Source organism: Macaca mulatta, chromosome 7 (assembly GCF_049350105.2).
Source record: "Macaca mulatta isolate MMU2019108-1 chromosome 7, T2T-MMU8v2.0, whole genome shotgun sequence".
Classification (NCBI taxonomy): Eukaryota; Metazoa; Chordata; class Mammalia; order Primates; family Cercopithecidae; genus Macaca; species Macaca mulatta.
The window spans coordinates 32707054-32734171 of NC_133412.1; the positions used below are offsets into that span (position 1 = coordinate 32707054).

Genomic DNA, 27118 nt, shown 5'->3' on the forward strand with positions numbered 1-27118 from the left:
TTTACAATATACAGTTGACCCTTGAGCAACGTGAGTTTGAACTACATGGCAGGATGCAAAATCCAATGGCAGGATGCAAACTCCACGTATATGGAGAGGTGACTTTTCGTGTATGTGAGGTCCGCCGTCAAGGGACTTTAGTTTGTATGGATTTTGGTATGGGTGCCTCCTGGAACCCATCCCTCATGGACATCAAGGGATGACTATAACAGCACCCCACCCACTCCATTATTTCTAAATACCTACTCTGCTATAGTCCGGGCAGTCTTTTCACTGCTCCCAAACCCAAGATTACTTCTTCCTCAGGTTATCAGATTCTCTATTGCTGGAATGTTCTACCTTCCTTGAGTCTATCATAAACTTACTATGATTAGACACAATTTAAATCTTACCACCTCTATTTCTTCACCAGTCCCTGATATGCAGTAGGAGCTCAACGAATATTTGCTGAATGAATTTAATGTTAAGTGAAAAAAACAAAAACAAAAAACAAAAAAACAAGGTGACTCCAAGAATAGCCCCAAATGCAGAAGTTTGTCTGTTACATACACTTACACTCAACACCTTGGCCATGCCTCTTAGACCTACAGTCTTGCCGGGGTTTCTCTTCTTTGGGTTTCTTTTCCTTGGCCATGTCTATTGTGTTGAAGGACATTCAGAGTCCATTCAAGGGCACATCACTTTTGACTACAGCACAGAAGAATCTTGGAGTACAAATCTCCTATTTAAAAAAATATTTTAGGGCCGGGCGCGGTGGCTCAAGCCTGTAATCCCAGCACTTTGGGAGGCCGAGACGGGCGGATCACGAGGTCAGGAGATCGAGACCATCCTGGCTAACACGGTGAAACCCCGTCTCTACTAAAAAATACAAAAATCTAGCCGGGCGAGGTGGCGGGCGCCTGTAGTCCCAGCTGCTCGGGAGGCTGAGGCAGGAGAATGGCGTAAACCCGGGAGGCGGAGCTTGCAGTGAGCTGAGATCCGGCCACTGCAGTCCAGCCTGGGCAACAGAGCAAGACTCCGTCTCAAAAAAAAAAAAAAAAAAAAATTTAAAAAATCTTCTCCTGTTCAAATCATTTCTCCTTGAGGAGCAATTGTATCACCAGCCAATAAACGTCGGTTGAAATAAATGAATTGAACTATTTAAAAAAAAAGAAAAATCTTACCACCTCTGGGATAATTCAGTAAGTGTATGCTTTGAGCTGTAATTCATTCTGTTGCTCTATAACTTAGCATCTAGATATCTTGTTATATAATAGTCTGCCGAAGAGCCAGGTAGTCTATCAATACTTCAAGCAACTCAAGGAGAAAACTAAATCAATTGAACTCCATTGATGATTTCGAATGTTGATAGTCACAAGTAAATGTAAGAAGAAAGACTGCTTCATTCATGAAACTTTTTAATAAAACTTCTGAAAGCATTTTCAGATGGAGTACACTGGAGTATACTGCTTCACTATCCTTAGTCGTGCTAGCTTTCTCTTCCCTGCAGTGTAAATCTGCCAATTCAAATTTGTATGGCACCAAGGCTGACAAATGCAGAATGATTCAATTAGTAGTATGGTATTGTTAAATTATTATAAAGCGGGCCAGGCACAGTGGCTCATGCCTATAATCCCAGCACTTTGGGAGGCTGAGGCAGGCAGATCACTTGAGGTCAGGAGTTCAAGATCAACCTGGCCAACAGGGCAAAACCTCATCTCTACAAAAAATACAAAAATTAGCCAGGCGTGCTGGTGGGCGCCTATAATCACAGCTACTCGGGAGGCTGAGACAGGAGAATCGCTTGAACCTGGGAGACAGAGGTTGCAGTGAGCCAAGATTGCACCACTGCATTCCAGCCTGGGCAACAGAGCAAGACTCTGTCTCAAAAAAAAAACAAAATTATAAAGTGAATGAATGACTATGGGATGCAATGACCAACTTCACGGTGAATGGGAAATTCAAAATGGCTCTGAAATCAACTCCAAAGAATGTTGAGATCAGTGCTAAAATTAAAAAATGTGATGTCTTGCCAGGTGCGGTGGCTCACACCTGTAATCCCAGCCCTTTGGGAGGCCAAGGTGGGCAGATCACCTGAGGCCGGGAGGTCAAGACCAGCCTGACCAATGTGGAGAAACCCCATCTCTACTAAAAATACAAAATTAGCTGGGCATGGTGGCACATGTCTGTAATCCCAGATACTCCGGAGGCTGAGGCAGGAGAATCACTTGAACCCAGGAAGCGAAGGTTGCAGTGAGCCGAGATCATGCACAGCACTCCAGCCTGGGCCACAAGAGCAAAACTCTGTCTCAAAAAAAAAAGTGATGTCTTTTAAGTAGTGATTTGGAAAAGTCATCTAGGTTAGGTCTTATATGTTAATTAAACTAATCTCATGACTATAAGGCCTACTTCATAATATATTATCCAGGCTTTTCATATTCTGAAAAGGCTAATATGAAGTAAAGGACAATGTTTTATTAATTAACTATTAAGGTAAATTTTACTAATAACCAAAATCCTACATAACAGAGAAGTAACTTCTCATTTTGAAAGCACTCCTGTAAAATGACCTTTCTACAAAATATTCAAAGGTCATGTAAATAGTGAAGTTTTAACGCAATTTTGATTAACACTTTAAATCACTATCCAATTTTTTTTGAAGAAAAAAAGATTAAGATAAGATCTTCTCCTTTGTTACTCTCATGCTTACCTGTGGAGGGAAAATCATACTCAAATACATATCAATTAATTTGTTTCAGCTAGTCTATAAAGGTAAATATATATTTCCAATCAAATCTTATTACAACAAATTTCAAGAAAGGATACAAATAACAGTATCTCAGTATTAAATTCAAACAGGCATCAATCAGAAATCTAAATACATATTTTTATTAATATAAATACAAGAAACACATCTTACAAGCTCTGACTTTAAACAGGTATTGTCTTCATTAAGTCTATTCTAACATTACGCTATGTTGAATAATAAACCTTTTCCACAAATCCACATAGGATACATGTAATTCTTCAATCTTTGCATAAGAAATACATTTTTCGAAGGAACTAGCAAAATGAAAGTTAGACTGTGGATTATGCAGGCAAAAAAATCTAAAAGTAGTTAATATAAAGGAAGCTAAAATTCGAGAATTTGACAAGATCTAAGACATTTCCTTTTAAAGTGTCTCTACCCCAAATTCCAATACAGCAAAGAGAGTCAAAGTTCAGGTTTCAAATACTCCAGTCATTGTACAAATACATACCTTAAATAAGAGATTCAGGCCAGGTGTGGTGGCTCATGCCTGTAATCTCAGCACTTTGGGAGGCTGAGGCAGGTGGAGCACCTTAGGTCAAGAGTTCAAGATTGGCCGGGCACAGTGGCTCACGCCTGTAATCCCAACACTTTGGGAGGCCAAGGCAGGTGCATCACAAGGTCAGGAGATCAAGACCAGCCTGGCCAAGATGGTAAAACCCCATCTCTACTAAAAACACAAAACAATTAGCCAGGCATGGTGGCGGGCACCTGTAAACCCAGCTACTCAGGAGGTTGAGGCAGGAGAATTGCTCGAACCCAGAGATGGAGGCCGCAGTGAGCCGAGGTCGCACCACTGGACTCCAGCCTGGGCGACAGAGTGAGACTCTGTCTCAAAAAAACAAACAAAAAAAAGTTTCAGACCAGCCTGGCCAACATGGCAAAACCCCATCTCTACTACAAATACAAAATAATTAGCCAGGCATGGTGGCAGGCGCCTGTTACCCAGCTACTCGGGAGGCTGAGGTAGGAGAATTGCTAGAACCCTAGGGGTGGAATTTGCAGTGAGCCAAGATGGTGCCACTGCACTCCAGCCTGGGCGACAGAGTGGGACTCCGTCTCCAAAAAAAAAAAAGAGAGAGGTTCAATGGGTGAGGCTCCTAAATGAGAAAGTAAAGTAACACCAATGGAATACCTTCCTCTTCTCACCCAAAAGGCATTTAAAGGCTTTGAATTGATAAGATGATCAACATATATAAATAGTATCAATCATAATAAAGAGCAAAGTATAAGAATAAAGATGAAAACCTCTCAATTCATGTGAATCACAGAAACAACAATGAAAGTTACAAAGTATGATACTTACATGAAACCTCAAAGTAGAAATAATGAACACTTACTATTTCTACATTTCAAATGTAACTCTTTCAACTGCGATTTAAATAATCTTCCTAATAAACTCACACTTCAACTTAGTTTAACTATGATTCTAAATGTAAATGATTTCCCTCATGGTGAGCATTTCAGATTTTTAATCTTCCATCTTTTAACTTTAAAAGAGTCACAAATATATGTGGTTATTATCTTTATATTTATTAATAACTACTACCTTATTTAAATAAAAACCTTTGTGAGATAGGCAGCACCCACTTCCCGAATGAGAAAACTGAGGCTCAAACAGGCTTCAAGTTTTCAAGGCCATATATTTAATAATGGCACTGAAAACACATCCCAGGATTCCTCACTCTTAAGTGCCTCTACACTATCCCATCAGGTTACACATTTTTGAATACTTACCATAGAAATGTCCAAATCCCATGCTGATTGCAATCACCAAAGCAAGTATAACACACTTATTGAGACCACTACTGAACTGACGTTTACTCAACTCCTTAGAAGGTTCGGTTTCTTGTTCAGCAACTAGCCGGTCTTCAGATTCTGAAGTAGAAACAGTCTTCTTCCTAGCACGGCGTCGTCTAAAGGCAGGGCTGGGCTGGTTACTGGTTTCATCACTACTTGATTCATCGTCACTAGGCTGAGATGAAAATACTATTAAGAAAAAAGTTGACATTTAGCTATTCAAAATCTTGGAAATGCTTTCCCAGTAAAAATTATTTAGAATAATCAATGCCATCCCTTACATGCCTTTTTACACGAGATAGCCAAAAACAAAAACCAAACAACATAAACAAAAACACAGGTTTTCAACTCATCTACATAAAGCCAAAACATAAAGCATTTCAAATGTGATACACAAGAATCTGTTAATCATATTCATTTGTGCGTTGAGAGCCTATCTCTGGTTTTTTTTAACCCTCCTCGCCTTATAGTTTACACTATTAGAATAATCCTTCATTCTCATAGCCTCAAGTTTCACAGTTGGCCAGGAGCGGTGGCTCACGCCTGTAATCCCAGCACTTTGGGAGGCCGAGGCGGGCAGATCACCTGAGGTCAGGAGTTCAAGATCAGTCTGGCCAACATGGCGAAACCCCTTATCTACTAAAAATACAAAAATTAACCGGGTGTGGTAGTGCACCTATAGTCCCAGCTACTTGGGAGGCTGAGGCAGGAGAATCACTTGAACCCAGGAGGTGGAGGTTGCAGTGAGCCGAGATCCTGCCACTGTACTCCAGACTGGGAGACACAGCATAACTCTGTCTCAAAAGAAACAAAATTTCATTGCTATTACAGGTATAAACAAGTATTATTTCTGGAAAGAGAAAACAATACTCTCTGTCTCTTCATTCAGTTTCAAAGAGGTAATTGAAGTGCAACTGTTTAAGGAACACAGGAAAGTACACAAGCATTTCCTGTGACTTATAAAGTAAAATAACTACCAAGTTTCCTTGGGTGTATCTGGTCTCTAGTTTCATTTCTAACCTGATTAGCCCACGATCAAGGTTCAAAGCATTCTATTTTAACATAGGTTTCCAGAAGTCAGATGAGTCCTTCCCTTCGACTGCCACTCTTACTAGAAGGTTATTAATTTTACCCTCTAGTAAATATGTCAGCATGAGGAAGTGACACAACAGCTATCTCCGATATTAAGGACTATTCTGGTGCTGGTCCTATATGAAAATAATAGTAGAGAAAAGCAAACTGGTGGGAAAAATCTGCACAAGAAATCCTAAGTCCAGGAAACAAATTCCCTGGAAAAATCACCTTCAGTTTTTTCCGAATGCATTAATTTCTTAACACGGTTCCATATATCAACAAACTGTATGTTGACACAGAAGCTTCGATTACTCAGAAAAATTTCCACAAGCTACTTAGAGGAAAAGCACTAAAAGGAAGGATAAAATATGAACTTGAATACAAAGAGCTCTAAAACAATAAACATTCATGCTCCAGAAAAGCAAAAACAGTTCTTCAGAAGACAGGATATCCATGCCACAGGAAAGCTGGTGATTTAGGTTAGGCAATATTTTTCAGAGATGGATCACGGAGGATTCAGTTCACTTTCACACTTACAACAATAAACACAAAGACAGAAGGCACTACTGAAATGAATGAATATTCCTAATATTTAGTGATACAGATGCCACTGAGAGATCTTTTTGGTCATGACCCTTATGCCCATCATGTATATCTGGTTATTCTTGATCACTAGTTTTTCAAAGATGCCGTCGCCTCAGGTGTGAGGTTATATTTCTTGGACAAAGAGAAAGAAAGGAAGACTTAAACAAAGCATTACATAATACAAAGGCATTCATGATCATGGTTAGAGTATTTAAGTCAGGTTTTCTGACATAAAATTAAGATAGGTAAATGTAGAAACAAACCATCTGTAAAACTTCTTTAAACAAATGTTCAATTCTACATTAACACTGCCTTCATTACATATTCTAACAAAACAGCTTAACCCATATTAATATATTCATGTCCTTATCTAATGCTTCCAACTTTTTTAACCCATACATATAATAGCTAAAATATTTTGATTTTTAACTTCTTTTAAAAAAGCTTAATTTGGCCCATAGATGCAAGCAATGCAAAGGCATGCAATAAGCTTGGCCAGTGCCTTTACAAGAGATTCTGAACACCTGTTTAGAGTATCACAGATGACAACAGGTATCTTTAAAGCACTCGGTAAATAGTAAATGTGACTAGGCACACTCAGCTCTAGAGAAGCTGGTCAGAGTTAGTCACACCACCTTGGAAAGTGAGTTGGCTAGGAACATGGTGTTTCAGCTGATCATCCCATCCCCATATGCACTCAGGAATCTTCCACAGCTTCTCCCACCACCTTTCTTTTGTGAATAAACAGGAAAAAAAGATGCATAAAGCTATATTATAAAGACTAAAAAGAAAAAAAGAATTAAAAATACTTAATTATCACTTAACATTGCTATCGTACTAAATTAAAATATAATAATCATGCCTTCTTAAAAACATACACAATACAAACTCTACACTACCAACTTTGCTTTTTGTCAGGAAAAAGTTCATATAGAGGAAGCACGTAGTGTTCTTAACCCAACAAAACCTACACTGCCACAAGAATGTAAGTCAGGAGAAGAAAAAACTGAAGTTGAAATCTTTAAGGATGAAGAAAGGGAAAGGAAAAAACACAATTAAGCAATGGCTATAGCACAAAATTAACAAACCAAAAGGGAAAAACAAAAACTCTTTTTTTTTTTTTTTTTGAGACAGAGTCTCCCTCTATTGCCCAGGCTAGAGTGCAATGGCGCAATCTTGGCTCACTGCAACCTCCGCCTCCTGGGTTCAAGAGATTCTCCTGCCTCAGCCTCCAGAGTAGTTGGGATTACAGGCCCGCGCTACCACAGGCAGTTAGTCCCAAGTAGCTGGAATTATAGGCACCCGGCTAATTTTTGTATTTTTAGTAGAGAAGGGTTTTCACCATGTTGGTCAGGCTGGTCTCAAACTCCTTACCTCAGGTGATCTGCCTGCCTCAGCCTCCCAAAGTGCAGGGATTACAGGCATGAGCCAACGTGCACAGCCCCAAAACAAAAACTCTTGGCAACTGGTTTATATGTAGTGTTTTCAGTATAGTCCAAAATTTCGTCTTTAAACATTTGGTTTATTGAAACAATATCTTTAGGAGGAATAACAATGGGTAAAAAGATAATTAATCAAATATTCCTCTTAACTCAGTCTACAAAAATCTCAAGAAGTCAGAATTCAGAAAGAAGACAAAAGAAGAATGAGTTTAGAAGTATGCAACTTCCTGAAAAAAGTTAACAATATGTAATTTCTTTCTTTTTTTGAGATGGTGCTGGGATTACAGGCATGAGCCACCATGCCCGGCAATAGTATGTAATTTCTTTTATGTCTATGTCAGTTTCTTATATATCTGACCATTCTGTAATACTCCAGCTTCAATTTGACTTTTCTGGGCCATGAACATTATGGAATTAAACCAGAGGCAAGAAAGGAAGGGGGCAAAAAAAAAAAAAAAAAAAAAAAAAAAAAAAACTACCTGAATACAACACAAATTCCAGAGTTTAAAAAAATAATAAAATTTGATGACCAACAAGGATTCTAAAATCAATTACGATATCCCTCCCTAAATAAATATACTATGAATGCTATTCTAACAAAGGCTGAATTTTCCTCTGACCACCAAGAATGTCACCTGAATATTCAAATAGCTGGATAAAGTGTTTTCAAGTTCATGTTTATAGGCAAACCACTGATATACTAGCTGAAAATAACTTCTCATTAAATGAGATAGCCAAGAATCTCTATTTTTTTATTTTTGAGACAGGGTCCTGCTCTGTCACCCAGGTTGGAGCGCAGTGGCGCAATCTCAGCTCACTACAGCCTCAACCTCCCAGGCTCAAGCAATCCTCACATCTCAGCCTCCCAAGTGGCTGGGAACACAGGCGCATGCCATCATGCCTGGCTCTTTATTATTTGTAAAGATGAGGTCTCGCAATGCTGCCCAGGCTGGTCTCAAACTCCTAGGCTCAGGTAATCCACCTGTCTCGGCCTCGCAAAGTGCTGGAATTACTGGTGTGAGCCACTATGCCCAGCCAAGAATCTCTACTTGACATTTTATTAGCTAAACTGGAATGACAGAAATTATATTGTCTGATTCTGGTTGGCAAATGTAAATATTAAAGAATGGTAAAATCTAAAAAAATTACCTAAAATAGATACTACACGTTTCCTGTTTTTCTGTCAAACTAGGAAATTTTTACAATCAATAGCAGTGTTTCAAGTTGTCCCTGCCATCACTCACCCTTAGTTATAATTGTGGGTTAATAACTGATATTTCCAGGAACTTTATATTTACATACTTATATCACATTAAAAGATGTTATACACACTGCTAAAACTGAGCTGAAGCATAGTGGAAAGAAATCAAGCAACTCACACTTTAATCTCCGAATGAGTCTGTCTGTACAACGGATATTGATTGCACTAAAAATGTGACTTAACACTAGTGACATTTTCATCACAGAATCTAAAACAAAAGCTCTGAAGGTCAGGAGCTTTGGAAGACTAGCTGTATTGACAGCACCTTGAACACTGTCTGGCATATGGTAGGTACTCAATAAATGTTTGTTGCATGATTAATAATTGAATATATTTGAAGAGACTTTAATAAGAATTTTTCTTTCACTATTTCTATAATACAGAATGTATACTACTGCAAGCAAAAATATTAACATCCCCAATCTCCCAATCTAAAAAGCACCAAATGAATTTTGGAGCATTTGTGATTTTTAAAAAACCTCACTGAAGCAATTTTGCCTTCTATTTAATGGCAAAAGATGGTTACTGTTATAGCAAAAGATTGCTATGCTCCAGAACAGTCCAGGAAAACACTAGGTATTAATAGATTTCACACACAAAATAGTCTTGAGTTTTACCCAAACATATTCAAAACTAGAGACTAAATTATTAGGGGTAGAAAAAAAGTCCTTATATAAAATGTGGTCGTACATGTCTTTATGTCTCTTATCAGTGTATTCTTACCAGTTTCTGGCTGACAGAAAGTATACTGGCTGCTAGAGGAAGAGCCCATGTTAAAGTCTTCTGAACTCTGTGCTTCTTCAACAATGACAACTTCTTGATTTCCAATTTCTTCTAACTTAGGTGGCTCAAGGGTAACAATATCAGAATCATCACTGGCAGTTCCAATATAGATACCGTCTTCAGGTATCTTTTCTTCCTCTGCCTGAAGAACCATAATTTTAGAGATGGTAAATCAACAATGATTTAAGGGCCTTATATTCTCGTAGAATACAACAGTGCTAAGTATTATAGTAATCTGAGTTAAAATAAAAGATACGATTCCTCCCATTAGTAAAGAATTACGCAATAGTAGGCTCATCATATAGCTTGAGAACACTATCAGATCCCTTGACAACTCTCAGAATTAGATCAGACCACCGCGTTCTCCTAGTGGGCTGCAGAAGCTGAGAAGCCCACCTTTGCTCCTCAATAACCACAGAAAAAAGAGTTCATTTCTCTCACGAGTTCCATGGGTCTATTCGAGCACAACTCTGTAGCGTGGGAGCCCAAAAAAGACTCACTAAACTTTCTAGGTTATGTATGTAATAAACTTCAACAGCTGTATCTTGTACTGAATGTGTCTGAAGGTGTCCCCAAAAATTCCTAGGCTGGAATGTAATCGCCAGTGTGATAGTACTAAGAAGTGGGACGTTTAGGAGGTGACTGAGTTATAAGGGATCTCCCCTGGGAATATGATCAAGGTCTTTATAAAACAGGCTTCATGCAGCATCCAGCCTTTTTTCGCTCATCTCCTCTTAGAGATGTAGCAACAAGACGCCATTTGGAAACAAGACAGCATGCCATCAGCAGACACTGAGGTTGTCCACGCTTTGATCTTAAACTTCCCAGCCTCTGTAACTGTGAGAAATAAATTTCTGTTCTTTATAAATCATCCAGTCTCAGGTATTTTGTCAGATCAGTACAAACAGACTAAAACACCATGTAAAATGATCATCTAGCTATCTAGTTTTATATAGAAGTCAGGTAAAACCCCAAAGGACAAGTCTTAGGTTGTTACCAAATTTTAAAACGAACCATCGTTTTAGACGTGAAACCTAACAGGTTAATTGTTCAATATAATTCAAGAATGCAATCTACTTCCAAAGAGAATTATATTAGAGGTGAAAAGATAGATCTTTAACACAATACCAAGAAATTACTTTGCTTAGATGTCTTCTAAGACATCTAACTTAGAAGTCAAAATTGCTTATAATTCAAAATAGGAATAGAATGCATAAATAGAGTTAGAGGCTTTAATTAGTACTCTAAGGATACTATTTAACATATATCCATAGAGTAAAATACAAGTTTACCTCAATTGTTGAGCTGGTTTCCTCCAAAGCTGGATAAGCAGTTTCTTCCATAAGCACTGTGCCATTTTCGCTGCTTTCTGATACAAAGCAAAGATCAATATAATTATTTCTTAATTTAAAACTCTCTATAGACTTTCTGCAGCCAACATATAATCTGGGTAGATAAAAATATCTTCCTGCCGGGCGCAGTTGCTCATGCCTGTAATCCCAGCTCTTTGGGAGGCCAAGACGGGCGGATCACGAGGTCAGGAGATCAAGACCATCCTGGCTAACACGGTGAAACCCCGTCTCTACTAAAAAAACAAAAAATTAGCCAGGCGTGGTGGCGGGTGCCTGTAGTCCCAGCTACTCAGGAGGCTGAGGCAGGAGAATGGCATGAACCCGGGAGGCGGAGCTCGCAGTGAGCCGAGATCGCACCACTGCACTCCAGCCTGGGTGACAGAGCGAGACTCTGCCTTCAAAAAAAAAAAAAATTTCTTCCTAATATGTTAGAGTAGATTTAATGAAATGTCACATACAATTATAGAAGTCACTCCACTGTTGCTAATAAATTTTATTTGAAATTATCAGGTGATAATTTAGATAAGAAAATGCAATTATTTAAGCTTTTTTTTTTTTTCTTTTTTTGAGACAGAGTCTGGGAACTCTGTTGCCCACGCTGGAGCGCAGTAGCATTATCTTGGCTCACTGCAAACTCTGCCTCCTGGGTTCAAGTGATTCTCCTGCCTCAGCCTCCTCAGCAACTGGGATTACAGGCATATGCCACGGCTAAATTTTATATTTTTAGTAGAGATGGGGTTTCGCCATGTTGCCCAGGCTGGTCTCAAACTCCAGACCTCAAGCTATCTGCCCACCTTGGTCTCCCAAAGTGCTGGGATTACAGGCATGAGACACCGTGCCCAGCCACAAGACTTATTAAGAACTCAAATCAAAACTACCTTGACTAAGTAAATAAAACCTCTACCTTACATTGCCAAATTACTTGATCCAGTGTGTTTCTTAATACCTAATATGAAAAAATCTATCATTAGTACCTAGTGATACATTTCCTGCATTCTTAAAAGTTTATTCAAAGTTCCTAAAGACCATTCGAATGGCTGTCAATGCCTGCTACCGTAAGAATAAAAACCATGGCTTCAAACTATTATTTATAAAAGTATATATGTATATGTACGTGTGTGTGCGTGTGTGTGTGTCTAAATGCTTTACAAGAAAACATAAACTATAAAAAGGACTCAGGCTGGGTGCAGTGACTCATACCTGTAACCCTAGCACTTTTGGGAGGCCAAGGCTGGAGGACTGCTTGAGCCTACAAGTTCAAGACCAGTCTGGGCAACACAGCAAGACCCTGTCTCTACAAAAATAAAAATTAAAAAATTATTTGGGCATGGGGGTATGTGCCTATAGTCCTAGCTACTCAGAAGGCTGAGGCAGGAGGATTACTTGAGCCTAGGAGTTGAGGCTGCACTGAGCCATGATCATGCCACTGTACTCCAGCCTGGGCAACAGAGTGTGACCACGTCTCAAAAAAAAGTTGGAGAGAGGGGAGTCCAGGCACAGTGGCTCATGATGTAATCAAAGCACTTTGGTAGGCCCACATGGGAGAATTACTTAAAGCCAGGAGTTCAAAACCAGCCTGGGCAATATAGTGAGACCATTTCTACCAGCAATTTTTTTAAAAAAGAAAGAACTCAAAACACAGAAAAATGAAATGTCACTACAGAAGAAGTATTTTATAAGAATCTCCTCAAAGAAAATATGTACAAACAGAATGATGACCTCACAATATATTTTTAATGAAAAAGAGCATAAAGGTCGGGCATAGTGGCTCACACCTGTAATCCCAGGACTTTGGGAGGCCAATGCAGGTGGATCGCCTGAGGTCAGGAGTTCGAGACCAGCCTGGCTAACATGGTGAAACCCCATTTCTACTAAAAATACAAAAAATTAGCTGGCTGTAGTGGTGCACGCCTGTAATCCCAGCTACTCAAGAGGCTAAGGCAGGAGAATCACTTGAACCCGGGAGGTGGAGGTTGCAGTGAGCCGAGATCACGCCATTGCACTGCAGCTTGGGCAACAAGAGTGAAACTCTGTCTCAAAAAAAAAAGAGCATAAAATATTAAGAAAAGTTAAAAGTAATATATCAATTTATGAGCAAAGTATACCAAATATCAACAGTACTTACTTCAAGATAAAAGAATTATAGGCCATTTTAAATTTCTTTTGCTTACTATTATTTTTTCCCTATCATGAACATGCATTTCTTCTGTAATTTAAGTCCTGTAAAGAACGGGAGGGGGGGGGGGAATTATTTTTCAGCATTATATAGCCCCAAAAGAAAATGTATTAATTTGGAGGTACGATTCTGCCACAGTACTGGGCTGGGGTACTGGGATCGGGCGCAGTGACTCATGCCTGTAATCCCAGCACTTTGGGAGGCTGAGGCGGGCAGACCACAAGGTCAGGAGTTCAAGAGCAGCCTGACCAACATAGTGAAACTCCATCTCTGTTAAAAATACAAAAAAATTAGGCCAGGCACAGTGGCTCATGCCTGTAATCCTAGCACTTTGGGAGGCTGAGGCAGACTGATCAGGAGGTCAGGAGTTCGAAACCAAACTGGCCAACATGGTGAAACCCCATCTCTACTAAAAATACAAAAAAAAAAAAAACCAAAAAAAACCCTAACTGGGCGTGGTGGCGGGCACCCGTAATCCAAGCTACTCGGGACTCTGAGGCTTGAACCTGGGAGGCAGAGGTTGCAGTGAGCTGAGATCATCGCGCCACTGCACTCCAGCCTGGGTGATAGTGCGAGGCTCTGTCTCAAACAAAAAAGAACTTTTCTTTAACATATTCAAATAAATGCATTTCTTGGAAGAAACTGTCCATAGCTTTCAGATTCTCAAAAGGATCTCTGACACACAAAAGCTGAGAATCACTTTTCAAATGAGAGTAGTAATCAACATGTAGGCTTAAAAAAGTTAACAGGTATAATCTCTTCTATTTCTGGACTTGACACATCCACTTTTTTCTCCTGAGGGGAAATGTTCTGTATGCATTTTACTGTAATACTAAAAAGTTAATGAGGTAATTTAAATATGAACATAAGTGTATGCAGCAATTGTTCAGGAGTCCTATTTCTCTACATAAATAATCTGTGCATCAAATCCCACAGGAAGTATACATAATACAGATGCAATACAGTAGTCAAATTCCATTTTATCAAATTGGAACCAGAGTACAGGCATATCTCAGATATACTGCAAGTTCAGTTTCAAACCAATGCAATAAAGCAAGTCACATGAATTTTTTGGTTTCCCTGTCCATGTAAAAGTTAGGTTTACACTATACTGTAGTCTAGCTAGTGATCATCTGAGCCTTCAGTGAATCTTAATACTGTTGCTAGTGGAGGCTCTTACTTCAAAGGTGATGGCTGCTGACTGACCACTGTGGTAGCTGCTGAAGGCTAGAGTAGCTAGGGCAATTTCTTTTTTTTTTTTTTTTTTGAGACAGAGTCTCGCTCTGTCGCCCAGGCTGGCGTGCAGTGGTGTGATCTCCGCTCACTGCAAGCTCTGCCTCCCGGGTTCACACCATTCTCCTGCCTCAACCTCCCGAGCAGCTGGGACGACAGGTGCCCGCCACCACGTCCGGCTAATTTTGTTTTTGTATTTTTAGTAGAGACGGGGTTTCACCGTGTTAGCCAGGATAGTCTCGACTGCAATTTCTTAAAGTATAACAACACTGAAGTTTCCCACATGGATTGACTCTTCTCTCATGAAAGATTTCTCTGTAGCATGCAATGCTGTTTGATAGCACTCTGTCCACAGTAGAACAACTTTCAAACTTGGAGTGAATCTTCTCAAACCCTGCCACTGCTTTATTAACTAAGTTTGTGTAATATTCTAAATCCTTTGTTGTCATTTCAACAATATTCACAGCATCTTCACCAAGAGCAGATTGCATCTCAAGAAACGACTTTCTTTGCTCATCCATAAGAAGCAACTCCTCACCTGTTCAAGTTTATCATGAGATTACAGCAATTGGATCACATTTTCAGGATCCACTTTTTTTTTTTTTTTGAGCCGAAGTCTTGCTCTATTGCCCAGGCTACAGTGCAGTGGCGTGATCTCGGCTCCCTGCAAGCTCCGCCTCCCGGGTTCACGTCACTCTACTGCCTCAGCCTCACGAGTAGCTGGGACTACAGGCGCCTGCCACCACGCCCGGCTAATTGTATTTTTAGTAGAGATGGGATTTCATCCAGTTAGCCAGGATGGTCTCCATCTCTTGACCTCATGATATGCCCACCTCGGCCTCCCAAAGTGCTGGGATTACAGGCACGAGCCACCACACCCAGCCAGGATCCACTTCTAATTCCAAATCTCTTGCTACTTCTACCACATCTGCAGTTCCTTCTTCCATTAAAGTCTTGAACCACTCAAAGTCATGACGGTTAAAATCAACTTCTTCCAAACTCCTGTGAATGTTGATATTTTGACCTTTTCCCACAAATCACAATTGTTCTTAATGGCATCTAGAATGGTGAATTCTTTCCTGAAGATTTTCAATTTACACACATTGCCCAGATCCATCAGAGCAATCACTATCTACAGCAGCTACAGCCTTACAAAATTCATTTATTAAATAATACAAGCTAAAAGTCAAAATTAGTCTTTGATCCATGGACTACAGATTGGATGTTGTGTTAGCAGGAAACAAAGCAACATGAATCTCCTTGTACATCTCCATCAGAGCCCTTGGGTGACTGACCACGTATTACTATACAACGTCTAGTATTTTGAAAGGAATATTTTTGTTCTGAGCAGCAGGTCTCAACACTCAGCTTAAAATCTTCAGTAAACCATGTTGTAAACACATGGCTGTCACCTAGGCTTTGTTGTTCCATTTACAGAGCACAGGCAGAGTAGATGCAGCATATTTTTTAAAGGCCCTAGGATTTCTCAAGGCATGGTAAGTGAACACTAGCTTCAACTTAAAGTCACCAGCTACATTTGTCTCTAACAAGAAAGTGAGCTTGTTCATTAAAGCCTAGAAACAGATACCGACTTCTCTCTAGTTAGGAAAGTCCTAGATGGCATCTTCTTCCAATAGAAGGCTGTTTCATCTACACTGAAAATCTGCTGGTTGGGGTAGCCACCTTCATCCATTATGTCAGTTAGATCTCTTGGATAACTTGATGTGCCTTCTACATCAGCACTTGCTACTTCACCTTGCACTTTTATGTTATGGACATAGCTTCTTTCCTTAAACCTCATGAATCAACATCAGCTAGCTTCAGCCTTTCTTCCTAAAGCTTCTTAACCATTCTCAGCCTTCACAGACTTGAGAGAGTTAGGAAGGACCTAGTTCTGGATTAAGTTGTGACTTAAGGGAATTTTGTGGCTGGTTCAATCTTCTACCAAGACCACTAAAACTTTCTCCATGTCAACAATAAGGTTATATGGTTTCCCTATCATTCATGTGTTCACTAAGGACTTTTAATTTCCTTCAAGAGCTTTTCCTTTGCAATCACAACTTGGCTAACTATCTAGTCCAAGAGACTTAGCTTTCAACTTAGCTTTCAACATGCCTTCCGCCTTCCTCAAATAAGCTTAATCATTTCTAGCTTTTGATTTGAAGTGAGAGACACTCAACTCTTCCTTTCACCTGAACACCTGGAGGCCACTGTAGGTTATTAATTGGCCTGATTTCAATATTGTTGTGTCTCCAGGAACAGGGAGGCTCAAGGAGAGGAAGAGTCAGTAGAGCAGTCAGAACACACACATTTATTAAGTTCACTGCCTTTCATAGGCACGGTTCATGGTGTCCCAAAGGAATTATAATAGTAACATCAAAGATCACTGATCACAGATCACCGTAACAGATATAATAATAATGAAAATGTTTGAAATATGACAATTACAGGCCAGGCACAGTTGCTCACGCCTGTAATCTCAGCACGTTGGGAAGTTGACATGGGTGGATCACCTGAGGTCAGGAGTTCAAGACCAGGCTAACCAACACGATGAAACCCCGTCACTATTAAAAACACAAAATTAGCTGTGCACAGTGGCACATGCCTGCAATTCCAGCTGAGAGGCTGAGGCAGGAGGATCACTTGAACCCAAGAGGTGGAGGTTGCAGTGAGCCGAGATCATACCATTGCACTCCAGCATGGGAAACAAGAGTGAAACTCCGTCAATTCAATTCAATTCAATTCAATAAAATAAAAATAAATGAAATATTATAATTATAAAAATGTGACAGACATGAAGTGAGCATATGCTATTGGAAAAATGGCATTAACAGACTTGCTCAACACAGGGTTGCCACAAACTTCAATCTGTAAAAAATGCAGTATCTGCGAAGTACAATAAAGCAAAGCAGAATAAAATGAGAGGTATGTCTGTAACTCCATAACATGATAACTGGAAAAGAGATTAGTAAATCTCTTGTGATAAATGAATAATTTTTTTCTTAACTTTAATAATGACAAGTAAATACAAACTACCAAGCAAATGATAAGTAATAGAAACTACCAAACAAATTCACGTTAAACCATGAAACACTTTTTTTTGGTCACCGGTTACCTCCGTAGCAACAAAGTGTATCTGAAAGCTCAAAAACATACTACAGCTGCAAATAAACCCGTGGGGCAGGCTGTTGGCTCTGGGTTCTGTGGGCCTTCATTAAATCCACACTGAAGTTTTTTTTTTTTTTTTTTTTGAGATGGAGTCTAGCTCTGTCGCCCACGCTGCAGTGCAGTAGCGCAATCTCGGCTCACTGCAACCTCCGCCTCCCAGGTTCAAGCGATTCTCCTGCCTCAGCCTTCGGAGTAGCTATGATTACAGGTGCCCGCCACCACACCCGGCTAATTTTTTGTATTTTCAGTACAGACAGGGTTTCACCATGTTGGCCAGGCTGGTCTTGAACTCCTGACCTCAAATGATCTGTCCACCTCAGCCTCCCAAAGTGCTGGGATTACAGGTGTGAGCCACTGTGCCCGGCCTATACTGTAAGTTCTAATCCTCCAATGACCACTTAGATTAGCCAGAAAGGCCACCCACCTGGAAAGAAGGTGAGACTCATAATATCATTCATATACTCTACTAAAAAAAAAAAAAAAAATCAGAATTTGTGAACAACTTACCTCCCTGCTCTATCTGCAATGCTTGAAGTTCCTCTTGCTCTAAAGACGAACATTCTGGGGTGGGCTCACAGCTGTCAGCGGCTGTCACAGAATTTAACAGTTCTATATCTGACCCCTAGGGAAAAGTGATAATCTTTCAGTTATTTGCCTATTAGCTCCTCAAAGCTAGATTTGACTACATGTAAATGCTTCTTCCATTATTAAAAGTCTCAGATACTGCCATACTCCAAGGGAACAATATCTAATCAGACAAGCTTTTGTTCAATTTAACCCACAAAGGCCCATGGCAGGAAAATGGCAGAATGGAGTCTCAGGTTTAAATTCTAAGTCAGGTCAGCCCAAAAGCGGAATGCTCTATTTTATGAACTCAAGCAATAAATTTGAATCCCAGAGAATAAGGGTCTAAATTTAGTTATTTCTGTAGTAATTTGTTTTGGCTTAACATTTATGGAACTATTCTAGACAAGGCACTTTGTTAGGTGTTGTAGGGTATAAAAAATTCAAATTCACAGCTGGGCAAGGTGGCAGGCGCCTGTAATCCCAGCTACTCAGGAGGGTGAGGCAAGAGAATCGCTTGAACCCAGGAGGCAGAGGTTGCAGTGAGCCAAGATTGTATCATTGCACTCCAGCCTGGGCAACAAGAGCAAAACTCCATCTCAAAAAAAAAAAAAAAAAAAAAAAAATCAAAAATTCAAACTTACAACGTATTCAGAGAAACAGCCATATGCAAATAAGTACTTATTATGGCAATATAAACTAAAACTGTTTAAAGCTTTAATGACATGGATTAAATAAACCTATAGGGCTAATGAATACTCTCCTTATACAATTTTAGACTATCTTTTTATTCTGAGGTTATCTTTCCTACTTTGATGTCAGACTGTCTCTTCATTAATAATAGTGGATCATACAATTTTTCTTTGTGTCTTAATTAGCAAAACAAAGTTAACGACCAAGGTGATTCTTTCCCTATGTCCCCACTATAGTCTGCTGACACACACGATTGAAAGGTCTGCATTCTCTTGATGTACATAACTCAAGACAGCAAAAATCAAAAGAATTCATGACAAAGCAGCATTTAAGATGAGCCCTAAAGAGAATTCTGGATGCAACACTCTTGAGGTTGTCTATAGTGGCAGGAGAATGGTAGAGGCTAAAGCAAAGTTAGAGTTGGATTAGTAACTGCTGGGGAAACCAATTCTGGCCCAAATCAGAACGGTGGTAATGGGAAAGGAAAAGGAACACATGTAAGAGACATTAGCAAGAAAGAGTAGATCCTGGAAAGCAGATATAGAAGAGAGATAAAAGTACAAATGTGATTTACTCTGGGACATAATGTCCAGTACAGAACACCCCAATGACATACTTGACTAAGTGCCAGAGAGGTCTGCTGTGATACTCCACCCTGCAGACTCACAGGTAAGACTACCATAGCTGCCTTGCTCCTGTATTGTTAATTATCCTTGAAGGAGAAGTTGCTATGGGAGTTGATCTAATCCTTTGAAGAAAACAAGTTAAAAATAGAAAAGTCACTGAAGATTTTAAAAAGAAAAATCATCTCAATCTCAAATGATACAGATGTTTTTAGATTTTGAAACTTTAACGCAGAAAAGGCAAACTTGTTTTTTCTGTTAATGTTTTCTAAACATAACTACCTGAACCTTAACTGAGAGTAAAAAAACAATTTTTTTAAAATTAATTTTTAATTAAATTTTTTATTTAATTTTTAATAAAAAATTTTAATTCCGCCTCAAATTTTTTTTAAAAATGTTTTTTTTTTGAGCCAGAGTTTTGCTCTTGTTGCCCAGGCTGGAGTGCAATGGCACAATCTCTGTTCACCACAACCTCCGCCTCCCGGGTTCAAGCAATTCCCCTGCCTCAGCCTCCTGAGTAGCTGGGATTACAGGCATGTGCCACCAAGCCCGGCTAATTTGATATTTTTAGTAGAGACGGGAGTCTATGTTGGTCAGGCTGGTCTCGAACTCCCGACCTGGGGTGATTCGCCTTCTCCTTGGCCTCCCAAAGTGCTGGGATTACAAGCGTGAGCCACCACACCCGGCCTAAAACTATTAAGAAAACAAGTGAGGCTTACAATACCCTAAAAACAAATGGGAAAATTATAGATAAGTCCATTAAAACCTAGAGTAAGTATATTTCTGTTTATCAGTATACTGTCATTTTTCTTTTCCTTTTTTTTTTGAGAGAGAGTCTGGCTCTGTCGTCCAGGCTGGCGTGCAGTGGCGCAATCTCGGCTCACTGCAAGCTCCGCCTCCTGGGTTCACGCCATTCTCCTGCCTCAGCCTCCTGAGTAGCTGGGACTACAGGTGCCCGCCACTACACCCACCACCACGCCCGGCTAATATTTTGGTGTTTTTTTTTTGTTTTTCTTTTTTAATGAGACGGAGTCTCACTCTGTCACCCAGGCTGGAGTCACTGCCGCAGTCTTGGCTCACCGCAACTTCCGCCTCCCAGGTTCAAGCGATTCTCCTGCCTCAGCCTCCGGAGTAGCTGGGACTACAGGCGCCGGCCACCAGGCCCGGCTTATTTTTTGTATTGTTAGTAGAGACGGGGTTTCACGGTGTTAGCCAGGATGGTCTCAATTTCCTGACCTCGTGATCCACCCGCCTCGGCCTCCCAAAAGTGCTGGGATTACAGGCGTGAGCCACCGCACCTGGCCAATATTTTGTATTTTTAGTAGAGACGGGGCTTCATAGTGTTAGCCAGGATGGTCTCGATCTCCTGACCTCGTAATCCGCCCACCTCGGCCTCCCAAAATGCTGGGATTACAGGCGTGAGTCACCGCGCCTGGCCAGTATACTGTCATTTTTCTTTTTTTTTTTTTTTTTTTTTTTTTGAGACGGAGTCTCGCTCTGTCGCCCGGGCTGGAGTGCAGTGGCCGGATCTCAGCTCACTGCAAGCTCCGCCTCCCTGGTTCATGCCATTCTCCTGCCTCAGCCTGCCGAGTAGCTGGGATTACAGGCACCTGCCACCTCGACCGGCTAATTTTTTGTATTTTTAGTAGAGACAGGGTTTCACTGTGTTAGCCAGGATGGTCTCGATCTCCTGACCTCATGATCCGCCTGTCTCGGCCTCCCAAAGTGCTGGGATTACAGGCTTGAGCCACCGCGCCCGGCCTTACTGTCATTTTTCTATAGTGAACATACATTACTGGCATGAGAAAATAAAATGTACAAGTTATGTACACTTGTTGTACATAGATCAATCTTCTATTATAAAATTCATTTTGTGGCGGGCGCGGTGGCTCACGCCTGTAATCCCATAACTTTGGGGAGCCGAGGCGGTGGATCACGAGGTCAGGAGATCCAGACCATCCTGGCTAACATGGTGAAATCCCATCTCTACTAAACATACAAAAAAATTAGCCGGCGCAGTGGCTCACACCTGCAGTCCCCGCTACTCAGGAGGCTGAGGCAGGAGAATGGCTCCAACCCAGGAGGCGGAGCTTGCAGTGAGCCGAGATGGCGCCACTGCACTCCAGCCTGAGCAATGGAGTGAGACTCCATCTAAAAAAAAAAAACGAAAAAATTATATGAAAATGAAAGTAAAGCACAAGGCCTGACCAATAATAAACCCTCAGTAAGTATTTGCCTAATGTCTCCAAGCTATGTACAATAATGTAGAAGATGCTGGCTCATGAAGAGTTCTCAGCAGTGAAGTTTAATACGAGAGGGAAAATGTCCATTGGAACTTTTTGCTTAAATGTAGAAAAAGACTAATCTTCAAAGAACACCGTTTACATCACTGGTAATATTAATATTACAAATTACCTTAGAAGAAAGTATTAAATATCATACCTCATGACTGATGACAGTCCAACCACAAGATGAATCACTGTCACTGGAATTTTCAGACATCTTTCAGGTCTACAAATACAAAAACATATTGACTTATGGGACACATTTTTTAAAATTCTATAGGAAGCACTATATGTGACACTAAGTTTGAAAAGTGGTTTACTGTCTTCCAGGTGAAACAGAGACAAGCCACCCATAAATTTACCATACAGAACATGACAGGACTGCATACCTATATGAACAGATATAAGGAAACTTCTAAGACAAGGAGACCCTCCTAGACTAGAACCGTCTAGACAGTCATATTGTTGGAATGAAAAAGAAAGTTATGACTAAAAGAAAATGTAGCATTTGGCCAGAGGTAAAAGAAAAGGAGAATTGTGAATGGGGAGCAGGCAGCAACAGTGAAGGACTCTATTTTCAATGAACAGTAAGGTGTGAAAAACATGACTGCAGAAACTGAGAAGCAGAGGGAAACTGAAAAGCTCCTATGCCAAGAAAAAGGAAGTCTGTATGTTGGCAACATGAAGCAATTTACATTTTTCAAACAGAGAAGAAACATGATCAAACTGTTTTGAGACTGAGTCTCGCACTGTCGCCTGGGCTGGAGTGCAGTGGCGCGATCTTGGCTCGCTGCAACCTCCGCCTCCCAGATTCAAGCAATTCTCCTGCCTCAGCCTCCCGAGTAGCTGGGACTACAGCGCGCGCCACCATGCCCAGATAATTTTTGTATTTTTAGCAGAAATGGGGTTTCACTATGTTGGCCAGGCTGGTCTCAAACTGCTGACCTCATGATCTGCCCGCCTCGGCCTCCCAAAGCGCTGGGATTACAGGCATGAGCCACCCTGCCCGGCAATCAAACTGTTTTTATGAAAATAACTGTGTCAGCAATACTTCAGTTGGATTAAAGTTGGGGCGGTGGTGGGGAAGACACCAGAGGTTGGTTAGAAACATCTGGTCACTGGCAACAACCTGGACTCAAGCCCTTAAACATAGGGAAGCAACTAAACAACCCTAGACCTGTGGGATGCAAGGAAGCAACATAATATTCCATGAAAAAGCTGAGCATCTAAACTTAATCAGTGTTGATGAGGGAAAGGGTTTAGAAGATAGCGGGAAAGGTTTAGAAGAGCTCTGAGAAGACATGAAAGATTATTATTTTTATCATGATTTGGATGCAAGGTCTCACTCTGTCACTCAGGCTGGCGTACAGTAGTATGAACACAGCTCAAAGCTGCTGAGACAGGAAAATAGGGTCTGGAGGCAGGGTACATCAGGCCGATTCACACTTCAGCTATGACAGGAAATATCCTCTCCATAGGGCATACACCAAGGAAATGACTTTGTAACTTTACTTCACCTCTCCATTTACATAGGGTGTACACCAAGTAACCAGTGGAAACCTCTAGAGGGTATTTAAGCCCCCGCAAATTCTGTAACAGCGCCCTTGAGCCCCTACGCTAGGGCCCGCCACCACACTGTGGAGCGTACTTTCATCTGACTTCATTCTTTCCTTGCTTTGTCTGTGTGTTTTGTCCAGTTCTTTGTTCAAGATGCCAAGAACCTGGACACCCTCCACCAGTAACACAGCCTTGAACTCCCAGGCTCAAGTAGATGCTCCCACCTCAGTCTCCCAAGTAGCTAGGACTATGCAGATATGTGCCACCCTGCCCAGCTAATTTCCTTTTAAGAGTCGGGGACTTGCTAGGTTGGTAGGCTGGTCTCGAACTCCTGGGATCAAGTGATCCACCCATCTCAGCTTCACAAAGTGCTGGGATTACAGGCGTGAGCCACTGCACCCAGCCTAAAGATTATTTTATTAAAGGACTGAATAACCAACTGTAGAAGGGCGAAAGTGTAGGATAGCTCCCAGGTTTTGGGTTTAAGTGACTGGGTAACTGGAAAAATTCTATATGAAATCAGAAGTAGGTGAGGGCTTTGTGATAAGAAAACTGGCTGAAGCCACTGGGAGCGGTGGCTCATGCCTCTAATCCCAGCACTTTGGGAGGCCGAGGCGGGCGGATCACGAGGTCAGGAGATGGAGACCATCCTGGCTAACACAGTGAAACCCCATCTCTACTAAAAATACAAAAAATTAGCCAGGCGTGGTGGTAGGTGCCTGTAGTCCCAGCTACTGGGGAGGCTGAGGGAGGAGAATGGCGTGAACCTGGGAGGCAGAGCTTGCAGTGAGCCGAGATCGTGCCACTGCACTCCAGCCTGGGCAACAGAGCGAGACACCAAAAGAAAGAAAGAAAGAAAAGAAAGAAAAGAAAGAAAAGAAAGAAAGGAAAGAAAGGAAAGAAAGGAAAGAAAGGAAAGAAAGGAAAGAAAGAAAGAAAGAAAGAAAGAAAGAAAGAAAGAAAGAAAGAAAGAAAGAAAACTGCCTGAAGCCTAAAAAGCATTCTTTCTCAACTGTGTGAAAGCTTCCCTCCTTCCCTTTGCCTGATCCCATCTTCTAACAAACAGATTTCAAAAAAAAGGAAAATATATTACTGACTTGGGAGAACTTACCATACTTGAATTTCTCAAATCAAAAAGCCCACTTCAATCAAGCCCCAGTTTAATGGTTTGTTTACTTCCTTGAGGGAAAGATAACATTGAAACCAGCCAGTTATCCCACAGAACTTTTATGGTTTCTTTGAACAAATACAGAAATTGATCCTCTCAGTCTTAAAACTTGAGAAAGCTCTATTTGTGTTATCTAAGCTCCTTTCTTAGGAAACAAACCATAAGGCCTCCTAGATAGGGTCAAGAAGCTGAAGCTTACTTAACAGATGACAATGAGAAGCCAGACCCTGCATGATTGCTTAACTGACCACCTGTTGCCTGTTGACCAACTTCTCTTTCTCACCCCTCTCTAATTCCTGTTTGCCCACACATGGTTACATTTCTTCTCTGCTACATAAACCTCTAATTTCAGTCAGTCAGAGATGGATTTGAGACTGATCTCCCATCTCCTTGGCTGCAGCACCCAATTAAAGCCTTCTCTGGCAATACTCATCTCTGTGATTGGCTTCCTGAGCGGCAAGCAGCAGGACCTAGACCAAACCCCTGATATTTTGGTAACACCAACCAGCCCAAATGAGAAAAAAAGATTTCCCGCTGGCCCTAACACCACCATGACAATTTAGATAAAATTAACAGGCTTCCTAAAGAACCCTATTAATTCAGCTGTTCTCAAAATGTTGGGCGCATACTACAATCAAAGCAAGAAAAAAAATAATAATTTTTTAAGCCCTATCCTAGACACAATGAATATGAAAGCCCCCTGGCAGTTTGAACCTCCCCATTATAGCTAGAGATCTTAAAATGTTAATCTCATTATGTCATTCCTTTAAAATGTTAAGATTTTCTTCAAGATAATGCCCCAAGCCTTGAATATCAAGTCTTTTATCTCTAGCTTTCATCTCTTTTAATTCATTCCCTCTTTGCCCAACCTTCTCAGTTCCCCTCAAAATGCCTGGCTTTGTCTTTACTCCAGGGCTTTATATATTCTGATCAGTCGCCCATCCCTTTACCAGCATCCAAACTCCTGTGCTTATCTCAGCTAATGGTTCACTTCCTTTGAGAGCCATCCCTTGACCCCATCCCTAAGACTCTATTATTTTCTGCATCTAGCACTTAATACAGAACATTGTGCTGTAATTGCTTGTTTACCAGCCTATAATGTATTCCCAACACATACTGAGTGAATGCTAAATACATATTAAGCAATCAATAAACAAGAAAGGTAACCACGTCTGGGGGACAGTGCAGTTAATTGTTCTTTACAGAACTCAAAATTAGGCTGGGTGCAGCAGCTCACGCCTGTAATCCCAGCACTTTGGGAGGCAGAGGCGGGCAGATCACGAGGTCAGGAGTTCGAGACTAACCTGGCCATATAGTGAAACACCGTATCTACTAAAAACACAAAAATTAGTCGGGCATGCTGATGCGCGCCTGTAGTCTCAGCTAGTAGGGAGCCTGAATCAGAAGAATCGCTTGAAACCAGGAGGAGGAGGCTGCAGTGAGCCAAGATCATGCCACTGCACTCCAGCCTGGGCAACAGAGTGAGACTACACCTCCAAAAAAAAAAAAAGAAAAAAAGAACTCAAAATTCTGGAGAAGTCCATGAGCCTCTCCCATTATTCTGACCATTGGTAAATGTATAAACCCTCCCCTCATTTTAAGAGCTTTACTAAAAATTTAGACATAAGCAGAATATAGGACAGCTACAAAGGCTAAGAAATCATACAGTTATAAAACAAAGAATATTTTGTGAAGACAATAAACTTGAAGTTCTGTTTAGGCTCAGGCTTCCTTTTATTCCTCAGAGTAGTTTATTTTAACTCGATCTCCAGTCACATATTTCCAATTGCTTTTGATGTCCACTTGCAGGTCTCTCAAAGTGTTTAACACACAACAGCTACAATACTGAAATCATCTTCTTGCTGCTCCTCCTATTTCTGCTAACTCACAGAATGGCAGTAGCCAAAAACAATATGGCCATTATAAGCAAGAGTCACCACACATTCAGGTCAAAAACCTTAGACTTATGTCGACAAAAAGAGTCAAACCCTGTAAAATATTTGAAGAGATTTGTTCTAGGATAGATTTATGCTGGAATAGAGAAGTTTAATTCTAAAAAGGGTGGTCAGCGGAAGCTTCATTGCTAAAGTATATGTGAGCAAAGATTTGAATGAGTGAGGCACCATTATATACAGTTAACTGGAGGAAGAGCATTTAAGACCAAATGAATAGTAGGTATAAAGTTGAGATCAAAGCTCTACCTTTGAGAAATAGCAAGGAGGACTGTGTGGATCACCTAGCAGGTGAGAGGAAGACAAGATTAAACACAAGATAATAGGGTGGGCAAGGGGACAGATTGAGTAGGGCTTACAGATCCTAAGATTCCTTTTGAAAAGCATTTTAGCTTTTTACTCTGAGTGAAAACAAAGTCACAGACGGGTTTTGAGAAAAGGAATAAAAGATCACTCTGGCTACCTATTGGGACAGAATTGTGGGGGAGCAAAGGCAGAAGCAAGAAGTTCATTTGCGTAGCTACTGTGATAATCCAATTCCAGCACTTTAGGAGGCTGAGGTGGGCGGATCACTTGAGGTTAGGAGTTCACGACCAGCCTGGCCAACGTGGTGA

The 27118-nt window shown here is 40.8% G+C and overlaps 1 protein-coding gene and 1 non-coding gene across 9 annotated transcripts in view; both read right to left on the bottom strand.

Moving 5' to 3' along the window:
* The window catches only part of CCPG1 (cell cycle progression 1), a 50133-nt gene that overhangs the window by 12760 nt on the left and 10255 nt on the right, over window positions 1-27118 (bottom strand). For all 8 annotated transcript variants that reach the window (XM_077939444.1, XM_077939442.1, XM_077939440.1 and 5 more), the window contains exons 2-6: window positions 21985-22053; window positions 18170-18284; window positions 11026-11102; window positions 9674-9875; window positions 4526-4777 (exon numbers count right to left, since the gene is read on the bottom strand). In XM_077939444.1, the coding sequence (XP_077795570.1) occupies window positions 4526-4777; window positions 9674-9875; window positions 11026-11102; window positions 18170-18284; window positions 21985-22044 (706 nt within the window). In that variant the 5' untranslated portion in view covers window positions 22045-22053. The remainder of the gene's footprint in view (window positions 1-4525; window positions 4778-9673; window positions 9876-11025; window positions 11103-18169; window positions 18285-21984; window positions 22054-27118) is intronic.
* On the bottom strand, window positions 5670-5764 carry MIR628 (microRNA mir-628). Its single transcript, NR_032655.1, has one exon. It is a non-coding gene; the product is annotated as a microRNA mir-628 (primary transcript).